The sequence below is a fragment of the Schistocerca gregaria genome, chromosome 2 (genome assembly GCF_023897955.1).
Source record: "Schistocerca gregaria isolate iqSchGreg1 chromosome 2, iqSchGreg1.2, whole genome shotgun sequence".
NCBI classification, from domain to species: domain Eukaryota; kingdom Metazoa; phylum Arthropoda; class Insecta; order Orthoptera; family Acrididae; genus Schistocerca; species Schistocerca gregaria.
The window spans coordinates 436,391,843-436,411,350 of NC_064921.1; the positions used below are offsets into that span (position 1 = coordinate 436,391,843).

The 19,508-nt window shown below is 36.3% G+C and overlaps 1 protein-coding gene across 1 annotated transcript in view; it reads left to right on the top strand.

The window, feature by feature from the left end:
- Nucleotides 1-8,521, top strand: part of LOC126335822 (kinesin-like protein KIF19) — a 603,567-nt gene extending 595,046 nt beyond the window's left edge. Inside the window, exon 19 of the mRNA XM_049999287.1 lies at nucleotides 7,474-8,521. Within this exon, the coding sequence (XP_049855244.1) occupies nucleotides 7,474-7,506 (33 nt within the window). The 3' untranslated portion in view covers nucleotides 7,507-8,521. The remainder of the gene's footprint in view (nucleotides 1-7,473) is intronic.
- Nucleotides 8,522-19,508: the final 10,987 nt, after the last annotated feature.

Genomic DNA, 19,508 nt, shown 5'->3' on the forward strand with positions numbered 1-19,508 from the left:
TAAACTTGGCAGTGATAAATCTCTGATCATGGGCTTGATTATATCAATTACAGCATTTGAAAAACTGTTTTTATGAGCATATTCCTTTCCTGATTGGTAGTTACACCATGAGTCATCACCTGTGGGGCCCAGTGCATGTTGTGGCTGCTCATTTGTTTATGCAGTATGAAAAAATTATGCCTATACTGTTCTCCTCATGTGCTCACTTCTTCTTGTATTTTGCCTAATTTCACATCCATAATACCTCTGCAATCTATCAATTGCTTCATCTGTCAATCTTCCTCTTCCTCCAAGGGTCTTACCATCACTAAGCTTCTGATATCCTAATGTCTGCTTTAGTTTGTGCAAGCAAGTCCCCATGTGCTTCTGCACATGTCCAATGCACCCCTGTTTTGTAATATGAATTTCATTGCCATAAGGTTTGAGTTACTCTACAGCTTTATATCCCTGAGAATCACCATATCCTAAATAGTTAGTGTATCATACATTATACTACTCATGTGATCTGGAAAGAATTGCTTTCACTGCCTCTACTTCCATCGCTCCACTCGTGCTGTGAAAATTTGCTTCACAACTTTCACTATGTTCATCCTTGGTTTTGCACTTACATCTACAATGTTTTGAGAGAATAGTAACATCAATTATTTTGCAACTGTCTCCACTGGTAGCTGTCACAATTCCATTTAGAGATTTATGACCTCTATGTTGCCATGATCCATCTAAAGCAAAAATTAAATCTCTACAATTCCCATTATCTGTCACAGCTTCTTCAACTGCTTTCTCCATTGTTGCTTGAGGAACATCTTCACCAGAAGATCCCACCAATTCATTATAAAATCCAAACTTGGTTGGTGGTTTTGGCAACTTCATAATTCCACATAACATTATCCCTGCAGCACTGCCCTTGCCAATGCAACGCAAGCCATACACTAGCCTAACATTTATAGCATACACTTTCTTTCCACTATTACCACTATGAGGAATACTATTAGAATTAGAAAACGAAAATCCTGCATCACAAGTGTTATACTTCAATAACATTTTACATACCAAACCAATGGGTGAAGTTATTTTCAAATCCAGTCCTCTTTATTTGCAAACTTGGCATAATACATTATGTTTAAAAATATTAGAGAGCAAGGATCACATCATTACTTTCACTTGCATAGTTTTCAAATTTTTCTTTGCTGTCACAAGGTTTATTGCTGTAAGAAGTTCTATCACATTCATTTGGAGTAGTTGGTGAAGCAGTCTGAGCAGCATCTCCCTTTGAAACAACAAAAGATTTCTTCTTCCACTCATTGTGCCTCTTCTTAAACACTCAATTGTTGAAATGGGGTATATTGATATCCACAAACCAAGTACGTGAAACAGGTACGAGCAAAATTTGTCAAATACACAAAATTGAACAGCTAAACAACACAAAGTGAACTCTACAAGTCAACACACACAGTATACTGATATGAACAGTCACTTGTCACAGAGATGAAGCCATACAACATAGGAAAACAAAACACTGTCTAATTCCACAAAGATACCCTGCTTGCAGCCAGTGAGTTATTATTGGTGAGTCTAATTTAACAGAGACAATGGCTATGCACTTAGCAACACCTGGAAGAGTGCACTGGATAAAGAAAAACCACAGAGGAAAACTTCCTGCACTTTACCTCCTGATTCAAGGGATGGCACTGCAAGCAATGCGGGATCTAAATTACATCTATGGAAGTAGAGAGCACCACTTCACTATGCACCATATTGCTGTTGCTATGATGTATTCCAGCCAATCAGAGGCCGTCCTTAGAATATAAAAGTGGGAGCCTCGCTAGTTTACGACAGTCAGTTTTAGCCCTGATGATGACCATGGAGTAGTGGCCAGAAGCTTGGAGTTTTATCCTGAATTGATGCAGCATGTACACTGAGAGATTTTTATTCAAGAAATATGTCGTGAAAGACTTCATAGCCAACTTGCTTTAAATGTTCAAAAATGTAAAATTGTGTACTTCACAAAACGAAAATATGTAGTATCTTATGACTATAATATGAATGAGTCACAGTTTGAATCAGTCAACTAATACTAATTTCTATGTGTAACGCTTTGTGGGGATTTGAAATGGAAAGTTCACGTAGACTCAGTTATGGGGGTAGCAGGTGGTAGACTTTGGTTTATTGATAGAATACTGGGGGAGTGCAATCAGTCTATAAAGGAGACCGCTTAAAAATCACTTGTGTGAGTCAATGTAGATTAGTGCTCAAGTATGTTGGTGGGACCCATACCAAATAGGCTAAAAGGGGATATTGAACATACTCAGAGAGGGGCAGCATGAATGGTCACATGTTTGTTTGACCTGTGGGAGCGTGTTACAGAGGTGCAGACGAAACTGAGGCAAAATCTTGAAGATAGACATAAACTATCCTGAGAAAGTCTACTATCAAGCCGGCTGTACTGGCCAAGTGGTTCTAGGTGCTACGGTCTGGAAATGTGCGACTGCTACTGTCGCAGGTTCGAATCCTGCCTCAGTCATGGATGTGTGTGATCTCCTGACCTCAGCAGTTAAGTCCCATAGTGCTCAGAGCCATTTTTTTCTACTAACAAGATTTCATGAATTGGCTTTAAATAATAACTCTATGAATATACTACATCCCCCTATGTATCACTCACATAGGGATTGTGCGGACAAGATCAGAATAATCATAGCATAAACAGAGGCACTGAAACAATCATTCTCCCTGTGCTCTATATGTGAATGGAACAGGATGAAACTCAGATAAGTGGTACAATGTGATGTACCCTCTGTCATGCACTTCATAGTGGTTTGTGGAGTATGGATGTAGATGTATGTAAATGAGTTATAAGTGTAGATGGATAGATGGGGGAGAGAAATTATAAGTGGAAGTAATGCTGCACTTAAGAAATAGAAGGAAAAAATAATTAAGCAAATAATAAAATTCTACCTTTGGGCAAAAAAGAAGTGAGACAAGTTTTTAATGGGGATGAGGGTATGACGGAGAACAAGTTCCCTTTTCCAGAATTCTAGGAAATCAGTGTTTTTGATTAGAGCCCAGTGACCTGTTGCCACAGAAATACACATTCTGAATGAAACAACATGTGCAAAATTTCTTGATGTCCAACTGGACAATAAGCCAAAATGTGTTGCTCAATGTTTTGAATTGAGGGGAAGCTTCTCCTATATACATATAAAGGAATGGTTCAATCCGATATGTCAAAATGTAACCTGAAATTGTTCATAGAGCAAGCAGACACTGACAGAAATGCACTGTCAAAATGTTAGCTGCTAAGGTTCATTGCAAGTATTTTTTTTAAAAAATATGTTAAAGTTACTAATTTTTGTTCCATGAAGATACAGCCCTCTACCCCCCCCCCCCCCTCCCTGCCCACCCACTGCTTGCTGCCCAAACTGGTGAACAAGCAAACTGAGCCACGACAGGAGAAAGTAGCACCACATAGTGTGAAGTCAAAATTTTATGCTGTTAACTGTACCAAAAATGTCTCAAATCATTAACCTGTAGAATAACTTTCAGTTCATTTCATCAGCTGAACGGTTGCAAATGTAATTGTTGGATAAGTGATTAGCAGGGGGAAAAAATCAATGCAATGTGTTATGTTACATTGCAAAAGACTTGCTTCAATTTGGAATTTAATATGTTGACATGAAACATCTATAACAATTTCTGTAGTGTAGTTGTTATGATAATTTTTGGATAATGTGTATTGCACTAAAAGTGAAGCTGTTCCTTGACTATTTCCAGTGGCTGTCTCAAAAATGCAAAGTGTCTATTGCATGATGAAAACAAACATTTCTTTACACAAGGCACACCTGATAAAAGAAATAAAAATTAATGTATTTAGGCACATCACAGTAGTTAATAGTTTTATTTAGACAGAACTGAGATGGAGTAAGTAATGGCCATGGCTGTTATTCTGCATATTATACTGTGTACCATGCATACTTAATCAAATTTCTAAAACATAGTGATGCAAACTGACACTGCCAAAATGAGTGAAGTTTAACAATACTGTACCACTGATAAACCAGAAATGATAAGGTAGGATCAGAAATTATGTTGTCTAACAAATTTCTGAAAAATACATTACAGTGTTGAAAAATTTCTTTATCGAGAGGCTGATTCTTTTTGTTGCCTTCTTAAAGACAGATATGATGTTAAATCCAGGCCAAGAGTCCAACAAAACTAGTGAATTATTTGCTGTAACTGGTAAGAAGACGTCCTGTCCAAGATGTAACACTGAAAATTATTCTCTACCACTTTTCCAGAATTTTCTATGTTGATTACAAGATTTTTGCAAATAAACAGTCCTTTTTTAAAATTTATGGTCCTAATTTGCCTTGGGATTCCTGAGGACAGGAATAAAGCTGCAGAAGCAGTAATCCACTGATACTCATCACTGGAATTGTTATTATGAATGCGTCGCAGCATTCATCAACTGCAGAAACAACATTGTCTTCCTTTTGCTCAAAAAGAGAAAGAGGAATCTGCACATGGTTCTTCCATAAAGCCTGTCTGACTGGCTTTATACACAGCATTTTAGGACAAAAAAAGAACCTTTGTCTATATGTCAGCTATGAATTTCTCGTTTTTTTTTATTTATGTTAATCACATCTTCTCTACACATTACTTGAAGTAACTTGGTAATTTTGCAGATTCCTTTTCCATATAATTTCCTGAATACCGGTATTTTTAATTAGATCAACAAAGAATCAGTCATGTTAATATCACTTGCTGTTCAGAGGGACAAGTGATCTAGATCTCCCTCAGTAGTGATGCACTGACTCCCATTATTAGTTCTAAATCTTTCAAATAGTTTTTCTTTCAAAATTGTGCGAGTTTCATTTTGGCACATATGTCATACTTTATGTAAATCTTTGTTTCATTTATACAATTTCAGTTCAGACTTTATGAAATGTAGTCAGCTTTCCACAAAGCTAAACTTTATGTATTTTTGAAGTGACATTTTCATGCTGCAGTACAGTGTGTGTTAATTTGAAACTTCCTGACAGACTGAAACTGTGTGCCAGATTGAGACGTGAGATGAGGTACTGGTGGAAGTAGGGCACTGAGGAGAGGTTGTGAGTTGTGCCTGGCTAGCTCAGTCAGTAAAGCAGTTGCCTGTGAAAGGGAAAAGGTCTCAAGTTTGCACGTCAATTCAGCAGACCGTTTGAATCTGCCTAAAAGTTTCAGCATTTTCTCCTTCCTTCTTTCTTTGACACTGAAGGCTATTGCCATACCTGTTTTATTTGGGATAGGAAGGTGCTGTATTTTTGTTCTGGATTTTAAAGAAGACAACAGTCATTGTTTGAACCACAATTCACAGAATCATCAGTTATTTCCTATTTCTTCTGATGTTTCCATAATTACTTATGAATGAATATCCATAAAATTAACAAATAAATAGGACTCATATATGTCTTCAGAACATAGTGCATTCTTCATATTTCGTCTTTGCAAGGCTGAAAACATTAACTGGATTCCACATTACTGTGAAAATCTAACATCTGCACAAACACAGATGCTATTACCAAATTTCTATGAAGAACTCACAAAGAAAATTAATTCTGTTTATCTCCACTGTTAACACTTAGCAATACCGCAAAGGCAATTATGGTCATTAAATGAGGTACAAATTCAAGTGGATAAAAACTGTGAACAGTTGTTTCAGAGAAATTATCAATGGAATTGATATTTGCTTTACAAATTATGATTGTTTTGTGCCATGTTATCTGTTTACCTATGTGCTGTCAACCAAGCCTATGTGCCCACCATGTTGCTCATGCACTGTCTGCTACAGCTACAACAGGGTTAAAATTTCTCCAGCTGCCCGATGAGCTACGAATTTGACAATTTTCATGAATACTTGCAGTGTTGTGTTTCTTTCAGTGTATTCTTCATGCATAAAAATATCAGGGCAGGTTTCAACCTGTCAAGTTGGACAATTGCCTGGTGAGATGCATGGTTCAAAAAATGTATTAATAATGTATAATTTCTTATCATCATAATCATCATTCTCAAATTTGTCTGTCATTGGACATGCACCACTGGATACTGACTTCCTTCAGACATTTCCTTAGATTACATCCTTCAGCTATATGCACTCATGTTGCACCCACATATTATCTAATATTGTACAGACACATTCCACTAGCAACTTCTCTCAATTTTTCTTATCTCTAGAAAACAATAATGGAAGTATCTTTGTCACTCTACCATCCACTCCTCTTCCACATGCCTTGCCCCTCCAATTTCAGTTTTATTATGGATACAGTTGTTACCTGTTCTGTCTGACAGTTTTCATGTTTTTGTAACATGATATGGGTCATGACATAGTAACTCTAGAAGCTCACTATTAGATAAGAGGTGATACGGGATTTTGAAGTCATCCATTTCTGGGTTCATGAGTAGCTATGTATGGGAGTGTAATGGAAACTGGGTCAAACTAAGATTCTTCAGATACCTGTGGCTGGAGACAGAACACAATGAAGATGTAAGGTTAAGGAGGCAGATATGATGATAATAGGGATAATAAGACTCTGGGTTGGTTTAATGGTCTGCTTTTTGTCACTTCTTCACATGGTAGCAATGAACATGCAGGAGAGTACAGACAATCATTTATAAAAACATGGATGAGGCTTACTAGATTCTCCAATCAGTTACCACAACAAATAGCCACCCTGACCTATAATAACCAGTATTAAGTGAGAAATCTAGGAATATACTACAACCCCACTTGGATCACTCCAATAGGGACAAAGAAGGCTAGTTGACACTAATTAAAGTAAGCACAGATGAACTAGAAAAATCCTTCTTCTCACACTTTTGATGTGAATGGAACTGAAAACACCCTAATCCTTCTGGCATGCACTTCACAGTGTTTTGCACTATAGGTGTACAGAAATATACTTGCAACTGATTCCCATTTCAGTGTTATTTGCAGACATTACACTACAATTTTAAAGCACTTAATAAAAGTAATTTGAAGTACAGTTTGTGTGTGTGTATGTGTGTGTGTGTGTGTGTGTGTGTGTGTGTGTGTGTGTGTGTGTGTGTGTGTGTGTGTGTGTGTGTGCGTGTGTGTGTGTGTGTGTGTGTGTGTGTGTGTGTGTGTGTGTGTTTGAGAGAGACAGAGAGAGACGGGAGGTAATGGGGGGTGAATACAGTAGGGCCTATTAATTAAAAAAGTGGCTCTGTAATACTGCATACTTCATCATATCCACGTTTTACAGTTGATCTTACTTCTTGCCTTATCCTTCAATCTATTTACTGATTTATTACAAAATATTCATTTCTAAAATCATGAATTACTCTTAAACGACTGTATGTTTGTATTCTTTCCACTTCAGTCACACATTTATGAATTTTGTTAAGTATCCATATAATAAATATTTTCTTCTTTTGTTTCTTAGTTTATTTTGAAAACTGATGCATATTTACATTTTCCAGATGAATAGAGACACACTGTGGCCTGATGAATAGAAGATATCTTGAAGAATCTTAATTTGATATATAAAATGATGGTTAACAACATGAAAACGTTGTAATGTGATGTGATAGATTGTCTTAACCAAAGCTGTGGTGTTAAGATGCTAGCAAGTGTAAATAATCAGAGAGGAAATTGAAAATAAGATCAATATTTGGGGTTACCTATTGCTGCTCAAATGGCAGTGTCCTACTATTAGAGAAAAGATATGTCACTAGAAGGAATAAACATAAATACTGAAGCAGGCTGTGATCTAAAGTGCAATCTGCTGTACAACTGCTTAGTACTTTTGTAAACTCACCTCTGTGATGAATGCTGATTTTCATGTTATCTATATTTTTAACTCGTGACCACAAACATATACAACTTTCATAAGGTTTTCCATATATTGAGTATTGTGTAATTTAGAGAAGAATTTGTCATTGTTGCAACAGTTGGCTGTAATCATTTTTGTAACAGTATATGTGAAATAGTACAGAGTCATAATAACAATTAAATTCTGTACAGTTTACAGATATACATTATAAATTTTGTTACAAAGATATTAGATGTTGGTACAAGGATAGTACTCTACAAGGCCTAAGGTATTGATATAGAGGAGGAACCATATATAAGTTTAGACTCCAGTGTTCAACATGAAAGGAAAACTTGTATTCTGTGTGACAAGGCTAGAAATACAGAGAAATAAATGTTGCTAGAAACATTAAAACCATGTTAAATTATCCCCATTGTCCTTTCACTGTTTTTAGTATGTGTGAGTCTCACAACAGGTGGTTTTCTATCAATTTGGAGCCTGAGTTACCTGTCCCTCTCCCCATTGGGTAAGAACCATAAAAATTCTGACAGCTTTTATAATCTGCCGTCTAGCTTTTCAAACCATCTGAATTGCATTTTCCCATTGCCTTATCACTGAACAAAATGCTTTCTGTTATTCTGCCTGCAACTATTCCTATGTAATTATAACATCACATCCCTACATGTTGTTGCTGCTATGTTTTTGTGTGAAATATAACTGAATAAATTTGCCTGTCAAATACAACGTGTGAAAAAATATCCCTTATTTTACACGTGGTAATATGCACCAACACAAGACAAAAGTGTCCAGTAAACATAGGCCCTAAAGTGTATTTCTTAAGAGTTATGAGCACATGCTCATCTTGACTAATGTGAAACACCCTTTTATGGAAAAAGTGCTCATATCTCTTAAGGTACACAGTTTAGAACCTAAGTTTAATGGAAATTTTTCTTGTGTGGTCCACACTACCACCTCTCAAAATACAAGATTTTTTTTAACATCATGTATACTTGGATTAATTTTGTTTGTAATCTCCTCAATTCTATTCAGTTCAGTTCAATTAAATTCAATTTCTTTACTCATCTGTTAACAATAAACAATGTATGGATGTAATCAGTTCATAGCCAGGTCTAGTTACAATAATTTTTTTAATATTTAAGTTGTTTAACAATCATCTTACACAAGTACAGGGTGACTCAGAATAATGAGAATGTTTGAAATGAGTAGTGGTAACCATGGGCAAGTGGCAGCACTGCGGTTTCATGATACTTAGTGACTAAACAGTCTGCCATCTCAGTAATCATGGATCAGTGCAACAGATTAGAGTGTGTGCTAGCCATAAAAATGTTTAATAAAAACAATGATAGTTTGGTAGCAGCACAGAGGGGGTTTTGATGTTTTTATAATTTAGGACATGATGAAGCCATTCTGTCAAAACACACAATAAAATGTGTTTTTGACTGGAGACTGGATCTGCCCTCAAGAAGAAACCAAAAGGATGACCAAGAAGTGTGCATTCTCCAGTGAAAACTAATGTTGTACATGAGTCTGTCTTACAGTCTGTATATGTAAATGATTTTAGTTTTTCTTATTCAGATATTCTTCAATGCTATAAAAGTTACACACTATTAAAATTATTTTACCTCTATTCTAAATTTATGAAATTCTTTAGGTTTCTTTACTGTAGCAATGAAAGTCATCTCTGTTTCTTGTTTTGTAGCTATGAACTTGATTGTTCAACGTTGAAAATTTGTGGTGATTTTTCAGGAAGCACACATATTAATGAATGTATAAGCCAGGAAGTCTCATTATTTTAAATTCTTAAAATATTTTCCTGTGTGGCTCTCTACAGGAAACTCCTTTCATTATTTTAACATCCCTTTTTTCAAGTCTGAAAATTTGTTTCACCATACCTGTATTTCCCCAGAAGATCACACTGTGTCTAAGCAAGCTGTTCATATAAGCATAGAAGATACACGACAATGATTAAATGCTGCAGCATTCCTGAAGCATTCTTAGCACATAACAGCCTTTGCTTAGGTTTTCGTTCAAAAATTATAGATGCTTCACCCAACCAGAATGTTCATCAAGCCATATGCTAGAATTTTTTGTGGGTGGAACTTGTACACTAGCATAGTTACATAACTCATCTTTTAAGTCTTGATAGCCTTACTTCTAGTATTGCTGAAATTAATCCACACCATTTTTCCTCTATTTATGCTCAAAACATTATCCCTAAACAATTTTCATCCTCTTTTACAGCTTTAGAGACATTCTGATGTAGGTCCTCTGTACATCCTTTTATAAAATGCTTGTGTTGATGGCAAACATATTTGTGTCTGTGGCACTCAGATGGTTTGGTGAAGAAACAATAGAGGGCCTAATATAGAACCCTGCAATGCTCCCTAGCTAGTGTTTTTTATTTATGTTTTATTTTTATTTATTTATTTTAAGAAAATGACCTGAAAGATGTTCCTTGCCTTCATGATGTATATGTATTCTTGGCTGTTTATCAGAGTGATAAGATTTGAACCATTTCAAGGCCAGTCCCTGGAACCCATAAGATTCTAATTTCATAAACCATAGCTTATTAGCTTCAATGCCTTGGATAAATCTAAGAATATCACACTGCTTTAATCACCATTATCCAAGGAGTTTAGGTGTTTCTGGTAACAGGAAAGGAATAACTGTGATTCATGTTAATTTTTATTGAGGTATTGTAGAAAGAAACATAATCTGTGTTGTTACTGACTAAAGTCAACATGTTGATAAACTTTTCAGAAGCTTGTACACAGTGGTTTCTGGGCAATATAAAAAATCATGTAGTCTATGAACCTCGGGGCTCTATCAGGTTTTAGTAGTGATATATTGTTTGAGATGCAATGACAAATACTCACTTTGATAAATGGCTGGGCAGAAAGGGATTTAAATCCTGATGTGTTACACATCTCAGTCTTTTGGATTTTTATATGTCGAGACACCTAGAAGAAACAGATTTTTTCACAGTGTAAAGATGTTTTGTTATTGTGATACATAAATTAGTGATGCATTCAACAGTGTACAGAGGTCTCTGAAAAGGTGTCATACTGTTTGATCTAATGATTTCATCCATATGTAGAAGGAAAAGGAATACATTTTAAACATTTTCTATGGGTTTATACCATTGTGAACGATTGAAAATAAATACAGATAACTGTGACTAGTCACATTTTAAATACCATATTTGTTTATTTCTTTGCTAAAAAAACTTTGCTAAAAATGCCCACTCAAACTGAGCATAACTTTGACAGTTCTCAGCTGTCTCAATGGCCCATAGGGCAGCTTCCCTTTGCACAAGATCTTTGATGTACTGAATTACTATTTGTCAGCCTGTGACCTGGGTAAAATGTTTTTAAAAGTCTTAATGAATACAACATTCTCAGAAATGAGTGCTTGAAATTTTCTATGTTTAATTAGCCTTTAGTCCAGTGGAACAGATGACATTGGTGGCATTGCTGCAATACCACACATAACATGGTCAAATGACATTGTGATTCATTGTGATTCATTTCATTTCCATATCCTAAATCACAAGTCACAGGACTAATACTTCTCTCTCCTCTCCATGTATACACACAGAGTGTACCTGGTGCCCTTTCCTGTCCCTGCAGCCATTTCTCTAAGGCGTACCATCATTTAACAGACATTTCATAAAATTTAGTTGACATATCATTTTAGTACACATTCCATTGCATGATACCCAAAACCACACTTGGACGACACACAAACCAGTGTTGATGGCTATCCCAAATACAGAAGACAGTCACCCAAAAATTGCGGCTTTGTTGCAAAAATATGAATACAAGGCATTGATGAACTGGAAATAGGTAATCAATGTGTAGTACCACATAACATACTACTTTCCAAAATGTTCCAAGCACACATGAACATAGAATACTGCAATTCAGTGAAATCCAACAAATGTGTCAGCAAGTATGTATTCAAATAGCCAAAGTCAGTGAACAACAAAACAGAAAGAACAAGGTTGTCATGTACCAAATGCAAAGATACACCAACAGTAATCAAGCTGCGTGGTGGAATTTTAGTTTTCACTTATACGAACACATACTAATCGTGCAACATACAGCAGTATTCTTGGATAATGGACAGGGAGTTTACTTAACAGGAGATACTGCCAGAAAAACTGTAAGTGAACTACCTCTCAACAAAACATTAACAGCTTTTTACCAATTGTGCCAAATGAAGCCATTCACAAAAATATTACTGTTTGTCAATGTCGCTAGAACACAACAATGAAAACCTTTTAATAATGAAAACAAGGAATTCAAGTAGAAGATCATCCAGGAATAATGAAATCTGGCACACTCGGCCAAATATGCCTTGTGCATCTGAATAATGGTAAACGTTTCTATCTCTGGATGTCGCTAGACGAAATATGGGGACCAACAAGTTTTACAGACTTGAAGACTGTTGGTGGTTGCCTATACCAGATGTACAGAGAAGCATACCAACACTTAGGTCTACTGGAAAACAACAATCACTGAGAACTACCACTACAAGAAGCCTCACCCACAGCCTGAGCTGAACAAATGAGAGATTTATTTGCCATAAGTTAAAAACATGTAATCCATTGAATTCAAGACAGCTATGGAACTCCTTCAAATAGAATATGAGTGATGACATACTACATCTATGTCTACATGGATACTCTGCAAATCACAGTTAAGTGCCTGACAGATGGTTCATCAAACCACCTTCACAATTCTCTATTATTTCAATGTTGTATAGTGCGCAAAGAAAACGAACACATGTATCTTTCTGTGCAAGCTCTCATTTCCCTTTTTGCATTATGGTGATCATTTCTTGCTATGCAGGTTGGGATCAACAAAATATTTCCTCATTCAGAGGAGAAAGTTGGTAATTGATATACCATGAGAAGATTGTGTCACAACGAAAAACGCCTTTGTTTTAATGATGTCCACCCCAAATCCTGTATCATTTCAGTGGCACTGTCTCCTCTATTTCACAATAATACAAAATGTGTTGCCCTCCTTTGAACTTTCTTGATATACTCCATCAGTCCTATCTGGTAAGGGTCCACACCATGCAGCGGTATTCTAAAAGAGGATGGACAAGTGCAGTGTAGGCGGCCTCTTTAGTAGATCTGTTACATTTTCTAAATGTCCTATGAGTAAAACATGATCTTTGGTTAGCCTTCCCCACAACATTTTCTATGTATTCCTTCAAATTTAAGTTGTTTATAATTGTGATTCCTAAGTATTTAGTTGAATTTACAGCCTTTAAATTTGACTGATTTATCACATAACTGAAGTTCAATGGGTTCCTTTTAGCACTCATGTGGATGACCTCACACTTTTCATTATTTATTGTCAACTGCCAATTTTTTCACCATACAGACAGCTTTTCTAAATTGTTTTACAATTTTTTTTTTTGCTCTTATGATGAATTTAGTAGTTGATAAATGAGAGCATCATCTGCAAACAACCTAAGATGGCTACTCAGATTTTCTTCCAAATTGTTTGTATAGATAAAGAACAGCAAAGAGCCTATAACACTACCTTACATGATGCCAGAAATCACTTCTGTTTTACCTGATGACTTTTGGTCAGTTAATGCAAAATGTGACCTCTCTGACAGGAAATCACTAATCCAGTCACACAGCTGAGATGATATTCTATAAGCACACAGTTTCACTATAAGCTGCTTGTGGGTACAGTTTCAAAAGCCTTCTGGAAATCCAGAAATATAGAATCAATTGGAAATCCCTTGTCAATAGCTCTCAGCATTTTGTGTGAGTAAAGAACTATTTGTGTTTCACAAGAATGATGTTTTCTAAAAATACTGCTGCATATCAACATTAATGATATGGGTCTGTAATTTAGTGGATTAATCCTACAAACTTTCATGAATATTGGTGTGACGTGTGCAACTTTCCAGTCCTTGGGTATGGAGCATTCATCGAGTGAATGGTTGTATGTAATTGTGAAGTATAGAGCTATTGTATCAGCATACTCTGAAAGGAATGTAATCAGTCTGGACCAAAGACTTACTTTTGTTAAGTGATTTAAGTTGCTTCACAACTCTGAAGATATTTACTTCTATGTTACTCATTTTGGCAGCTGTTCTTGATTTGAAATCTGGAATATTTACTTTGTCTTCTTTGGTGAAGGAATTTTGGAAGGCTGTGTTTAGTAGCTCTGCTTTGACAGCACTGTCATCAACAGTATTTCCATTGCTATCATCCAGAAAAGGCATTGATTGTGTCTTGCCGATAGTATACTTGAGACAATACAAAAGTCGCTTTTGATTTTGTGACAGGTTTTGAGAAAAAGTTTTGTTGTGGAAACCATTATAAGCATCTCACATTGAAGTCCACACTAATTTTGAGCTTATCTAATAGTTTGCCAATCTTGGAGATTTTGTGTCAATTTAAATTTGGCATTTTTTTTTCCAACTGTGTTCTGATTCATTTTGTGTACCTATGAGCATCAGCTCCATTGTTTGTCAATTTATTTGGTATAAATCTCTCAGTTTCTGCCAATACTATTTCTTTAATTCAAGCCACATCTGGTCTACACTTACATAATTAATTTGGAATTAGCGGAGATAGTCCCACAGGAAGGAGCCAAGTCAATTTTTATCTGCTTTTTTGAACAGATATATTTTTCATTTATTTTTGCAGGATTTGGAGGTTACAATATTCAATCTCACAATGACAGCCCTGTGTTCACTAATCCCTGTATCTGTTTTGATGCTTGTTATTAGCTCAGGATGATTTGTTGTTAAGAGGTCCAGTGTGTTTTCACAACTGCTCAAAAACTACCTGCTTGAAATAATTTTCAGAGAAAGTGTCTAGCACAATTTCAAATGATGTTTTATGTGTACCTCCAGAATTACACAAGTATTTTTGCCAACATATTGAGGATAAATTAAGGTCAGGACCAACTACATTTGTGTGAGTCGGGTAGGTGCTTGAAATCAAACTCAAGTTTTCTTTGAACCTTTCAGCAAAAATATCATCTGGACTTGGAGGTCAGTAAAAAAATCAATTATTATTTTATTCCAGTTTCCAAGAATGATCTCTGCCCATACTAACTCACAGGAAGTATCTACTTCAATTTCATGACAAGGTACACTAATTCTAACAGCAACAAACACACCACTGCCAACTGTGTTTAACCTATCCTTTCAGAACACTGTTAGGTTCTTTGCAAAAATTTCAGCTGGACTTCTCTCTGGCTTTAGGGAAATTTCAGGGCTTATAATGATTTGAGCATCAGTGCTTTCCACTAGTGTTTGGAGCTCTTGTACTTTCCCCAACATAGCTATGACAATTTACAATTGTTACACTGATGTTTCTGGATCTACATTCTTCCTGTGTTCGGCCTGCACCCTTTGTGACTGAAGCCCTTACTCTGCTTTTGATGTGTAGTGCAGCAACTCAATGTGACATGGAATCAACAAGTCATTAGAAGTCACCTGCAGAAATATTGAGTCATGTTACTCTACAGCCATCCACTGTTGCAAAAGTGTTGCAGGTGCAGGATTTTATGCATGAACTGATGTCTCGACTGTGTTCTATAAATGTTCAATGGGATTCATGCTGGTGAACTGGAAGGCCAAATCGTTCACTCAAACTGTCCAAAATGTTCTTCAAAGCAATCATGAACAATTGTGCCCTGGTGACATAGCACATTGTAATCCATAAAAATTCCATCATTGTTTGGGAACATGAAGTCCATGAATGGCTTGACAGTGTTTCACTTATGGGTAATATTTTACAGTATGTTCTCAAAATTGAATCAGTACCAATATAAAATGCTAGAAATATTTAATATGGAGGTCTTTATTTTGATTCTGATTTGTTAATCATGGTTTATTGTTTATCTTATTCATAAAATATTCTTTGAACATTACTGAAATTGTTAAGTTGTCTTTACATTATTCAAATTATGCCATTATTAGAAGAAGAAGATGAAGCCTGTTGAGTCTATGTCAAATTAGTCGATTATGTTTAGAGCTACTATATGCAATCAGTGAGTCTCTGTTTAAGAATTTAAAATTTAAATTTGTTTTTTTTTATCTAGACTGTATATATTTCACTTTTCACTTAAATTTCTTTAATTCATTGCTTTGAATAATTTCAGTCTTCTGCACTGTTGTGGGTGAGGTCAGTGATTTAAGGTCTCTCTTGAGAATCCTTTCAGTCTCCTTTGGCCTTATTGAAACAACGTTCATATACCTGACAGTATCTGCAGTATTAGATAGAAGAGTACACAAGTTGTCCCAAGTGCCAGCTTTGAACATTGTGTTTTGTAGCAGCCTAAAGCTCTAGCAGCATGGAAGGTGGCCAATAACTATTACCAGGTGATAGTCTCAGTGAGCTCACTGGATGATGCCCCACAGTTCCCAATCCCGTGTCAGCCTCTTTTTGTGTGCCAAGAGCATGGGATGTCAGGAAGTTTCTGTGGCATGACTAACTGTTGAATGACAACTACCATACCCTGGTCATCAGCTTCATTCCAGAGGTTTCCAGGCAATACAGATGCATGGACCTTCCACAAACTCAGCTCTGGACTGCAATGTTTAAACCCATGGGTCCAGCCCAATGCCATTGTCACAGCTAGGCCCTGCTACAATGACCAGCTCATGTCAGTCATTGGCATACTTATGACACAGGTATGTTTTTCACCTCCAGGCCATGAAGCAGCAACCGTTGCCTACCTGTCCAAGCCTAGGACTGCCAGTACCTGCCAGTGTCTTCATGGTCGAGGTCGAGCCATAAGTTCTGGCCAGCCCGAAAATGATCACCACTCACTGCCACTCTACAGCCTTCAGTTCCATGTTATTGCCTGGGAAGTCCTGCTAGTGCTCACTACCACCTGGCTCATCACCACTCATAGTCTACTGTCTCCCTGCTGTGGAAGCACTGATCTATATTCATGTGTGATTGCTGATAAAGAGTTTTGGCAAAAGGTTGTCAACATATGTCATCGGCATCTCCACCCACCTCCAGCAGATAACTGCTTACTCATGCCTTTCCATAACAACAACCTGATACACTTGATGTCAGAACAGCAGTTGGAGGCTGTTATGGTAAAGCAAAGCAGGGTAGAAACTAAGAGGATGCAGCTGACTTTAAGTTTTGTTTGGTCCTGTCATGTTGCATTTCTTCCTTTCCTTTCTTTTCTGTTTGATTTTAATGTATGGGCTGTGGTAGTAGTAGTAGGAAAAATGTGTTTTGGTGAAAAAGTAACAACCCAGAAGGTGACTCAGCATTTGCTGGATGAGATAGCTAAAGTTTTGGCTGGTAATCAGGGTTTCCAGAATGAAATTGATTATTTAAAGGGTGAAAGAATGGAACTATCAGCTTCTAGCATGTCTCCACCAAACACTGATGCTAGTACTATTTCATTGGTGGTCCAATTTTTTGGTATATCTGTGGAAGATGTTTTCATCATTTTTAATAGTTTAAATACAGCCATGGAATTAAGAAACTGGAGTAGTGAGCAGTTGTAAAGTGTGTCTCATTTGAAATTAGTAGAGGATGCCAAAACATATGTAATGTGCAGTGAGAAGTTGCATGATGCTCAGTTTTTACAGAATTTCCTGGAGGGTCACTAGATTGTTATAGAAGAAAGAATACAATGTAATGGTATAATGCAAAAACACAGAGATTCAGTAGAAAGTTCTGTAGACTGCATCATCATGTTACTGGAGCTACCATTTGTTGTACAGGCCTTTTGATAGCCATGCCGTTTCACTGAATTGTCCTGAAATTAGAAGTTGTAGGATCTACACCTCAAAAGCAGTGGTGTAGCATGGTTGTGAAGGTTGGGGAGACTCTACAGTTATTATAAAGAGACAAAATAGTACAATAAACAATAATTTAAACAAATGAAACAAAATGCATCAAATAAAACAACAACAACTACTACTGCTACTACTACTACTACCACCGCCACTAATAATAATAATAATTATTATTATTATAATGATAATAATAACTAACTTGTTCAAGAAACCATGACAAATCTGTAGAACTCCAGCAGCAAGAGAAAAAGCACTTATATTTTCTTGTACACAAGTGCAATGTGCCTGTCTTTTCTTTCCATGAATAAGTCTATAACTCGGTTTACCAAGATCTGATCACTGGATAGCTCTCCAAGTAGTGTCTTTTCTATTGCTAATATGCTCAAACATGACAGCCGGGTGTTGGACATTGAATTCCTTAAATAATTTTTGACTCATTTAAGAGTATTCATGCTTCGTTCACTGCTTACTGTAGTTACAGGTACGGTCATAACTAAAAGCAGGAACTATGTTGTTTCTTCATAAATAGTTTCTAAATCATTGTTGACAATGTACTTTAAGAGGATTCTTGGAGATAAGTGTTTTTTCTCATCAGCATATATGTTACACAGTTCATTTTCAAGTAGTTCTTGTTTGAAAATAGAGCTCTGTTCTAATAACTGAAGCAGTTTCAACTTTGGGATTTTTTTCTGATAGTTTGGGAAACACTTTCCATAAAAAAAAAAAAAAAAAAAAAAAAAAAAAAAAAAAAAAAAAAAAAAAAAAAGAGGACGTCATACACATCCATGACCGAGGCACAGGATTCGAACCTGTGACCATGCGACCGTAGTGGTTGCATGGTTCCAGACAGAAGTGCCTAGAACTGCTCAGCTTCAAAAGTGTCCCAAGAGATGTATTTTGGCTGTCACAGAATGATAAGTTGCTGTTCAAACACAAGCTGCATTTAATGCATTCATCAACGGATGTTTCCATTCTTAATTGTCTTAAGTTTCTCAAAACAGTTCTTATTTCATCATAGCAAGCAGCTATACTGACAGATTTTGACTGAAGAACATTAAAGAGGTTATCAACATAAATAAAGAACCCTCAGGAGCAACAAAGTAAGTAGATAAACAAAGGATCATCTGTCTGTCGTTTCATTGCCACAGCACAGCTCTAAGATTCTGGATCCCACTGAGAGTCTGTATCATCAATTATGTAATTAAAAACACTATATAGCTCTGAGAAATGACTAGATATTGTCAAAACTGGCCTGGAACCAAAATTCCAGCGAGTATTGCTTGCATGTGGCTGTTTAAATCCTTTCTCAACTAGCAATACAGTTTGTTTTGACGATTTGCTGAGAAATGAATGGAATGCAGTAAGATCACTTACAAACATGCATACTTGTCGTATGATTTTTGAGGCATTTAACAGTACCAAATGCACTTGGTGTGTTTAAGAAGGAATAGACAGCACATAGGGACAGAACTGCTTCACCAATTGTTGTAGTCCTCTTTCTCTGCCCACCATTACTGAAGTGCCATCGTATGTTTGACTAACCACTTTTCCTTCCTCATTCCATTCCTTCAATACTGGATGAATAATGTTTGACAAGCCTTCAGCAGTTTTTATCTCCAGAAACATCGTAAAATCCAATGAATCTTTCCTGAATTTTGTCTGCAATACAGTACCTGAATATTATACTCATTTGACTCTTGCATGACACGTCTAATGTTTCATAAGCCTGAATTGAAATGAAATTGCAGTTCTGACTTTCATATTTTATTTTGTCATTAACTGTCAGAGTTATCATTTTTTCTATTACATCATTGTGTACATCTGGAGAAGTTCCTTTAAAGGTTGAGGATGATGACAGATGGTCTCCGA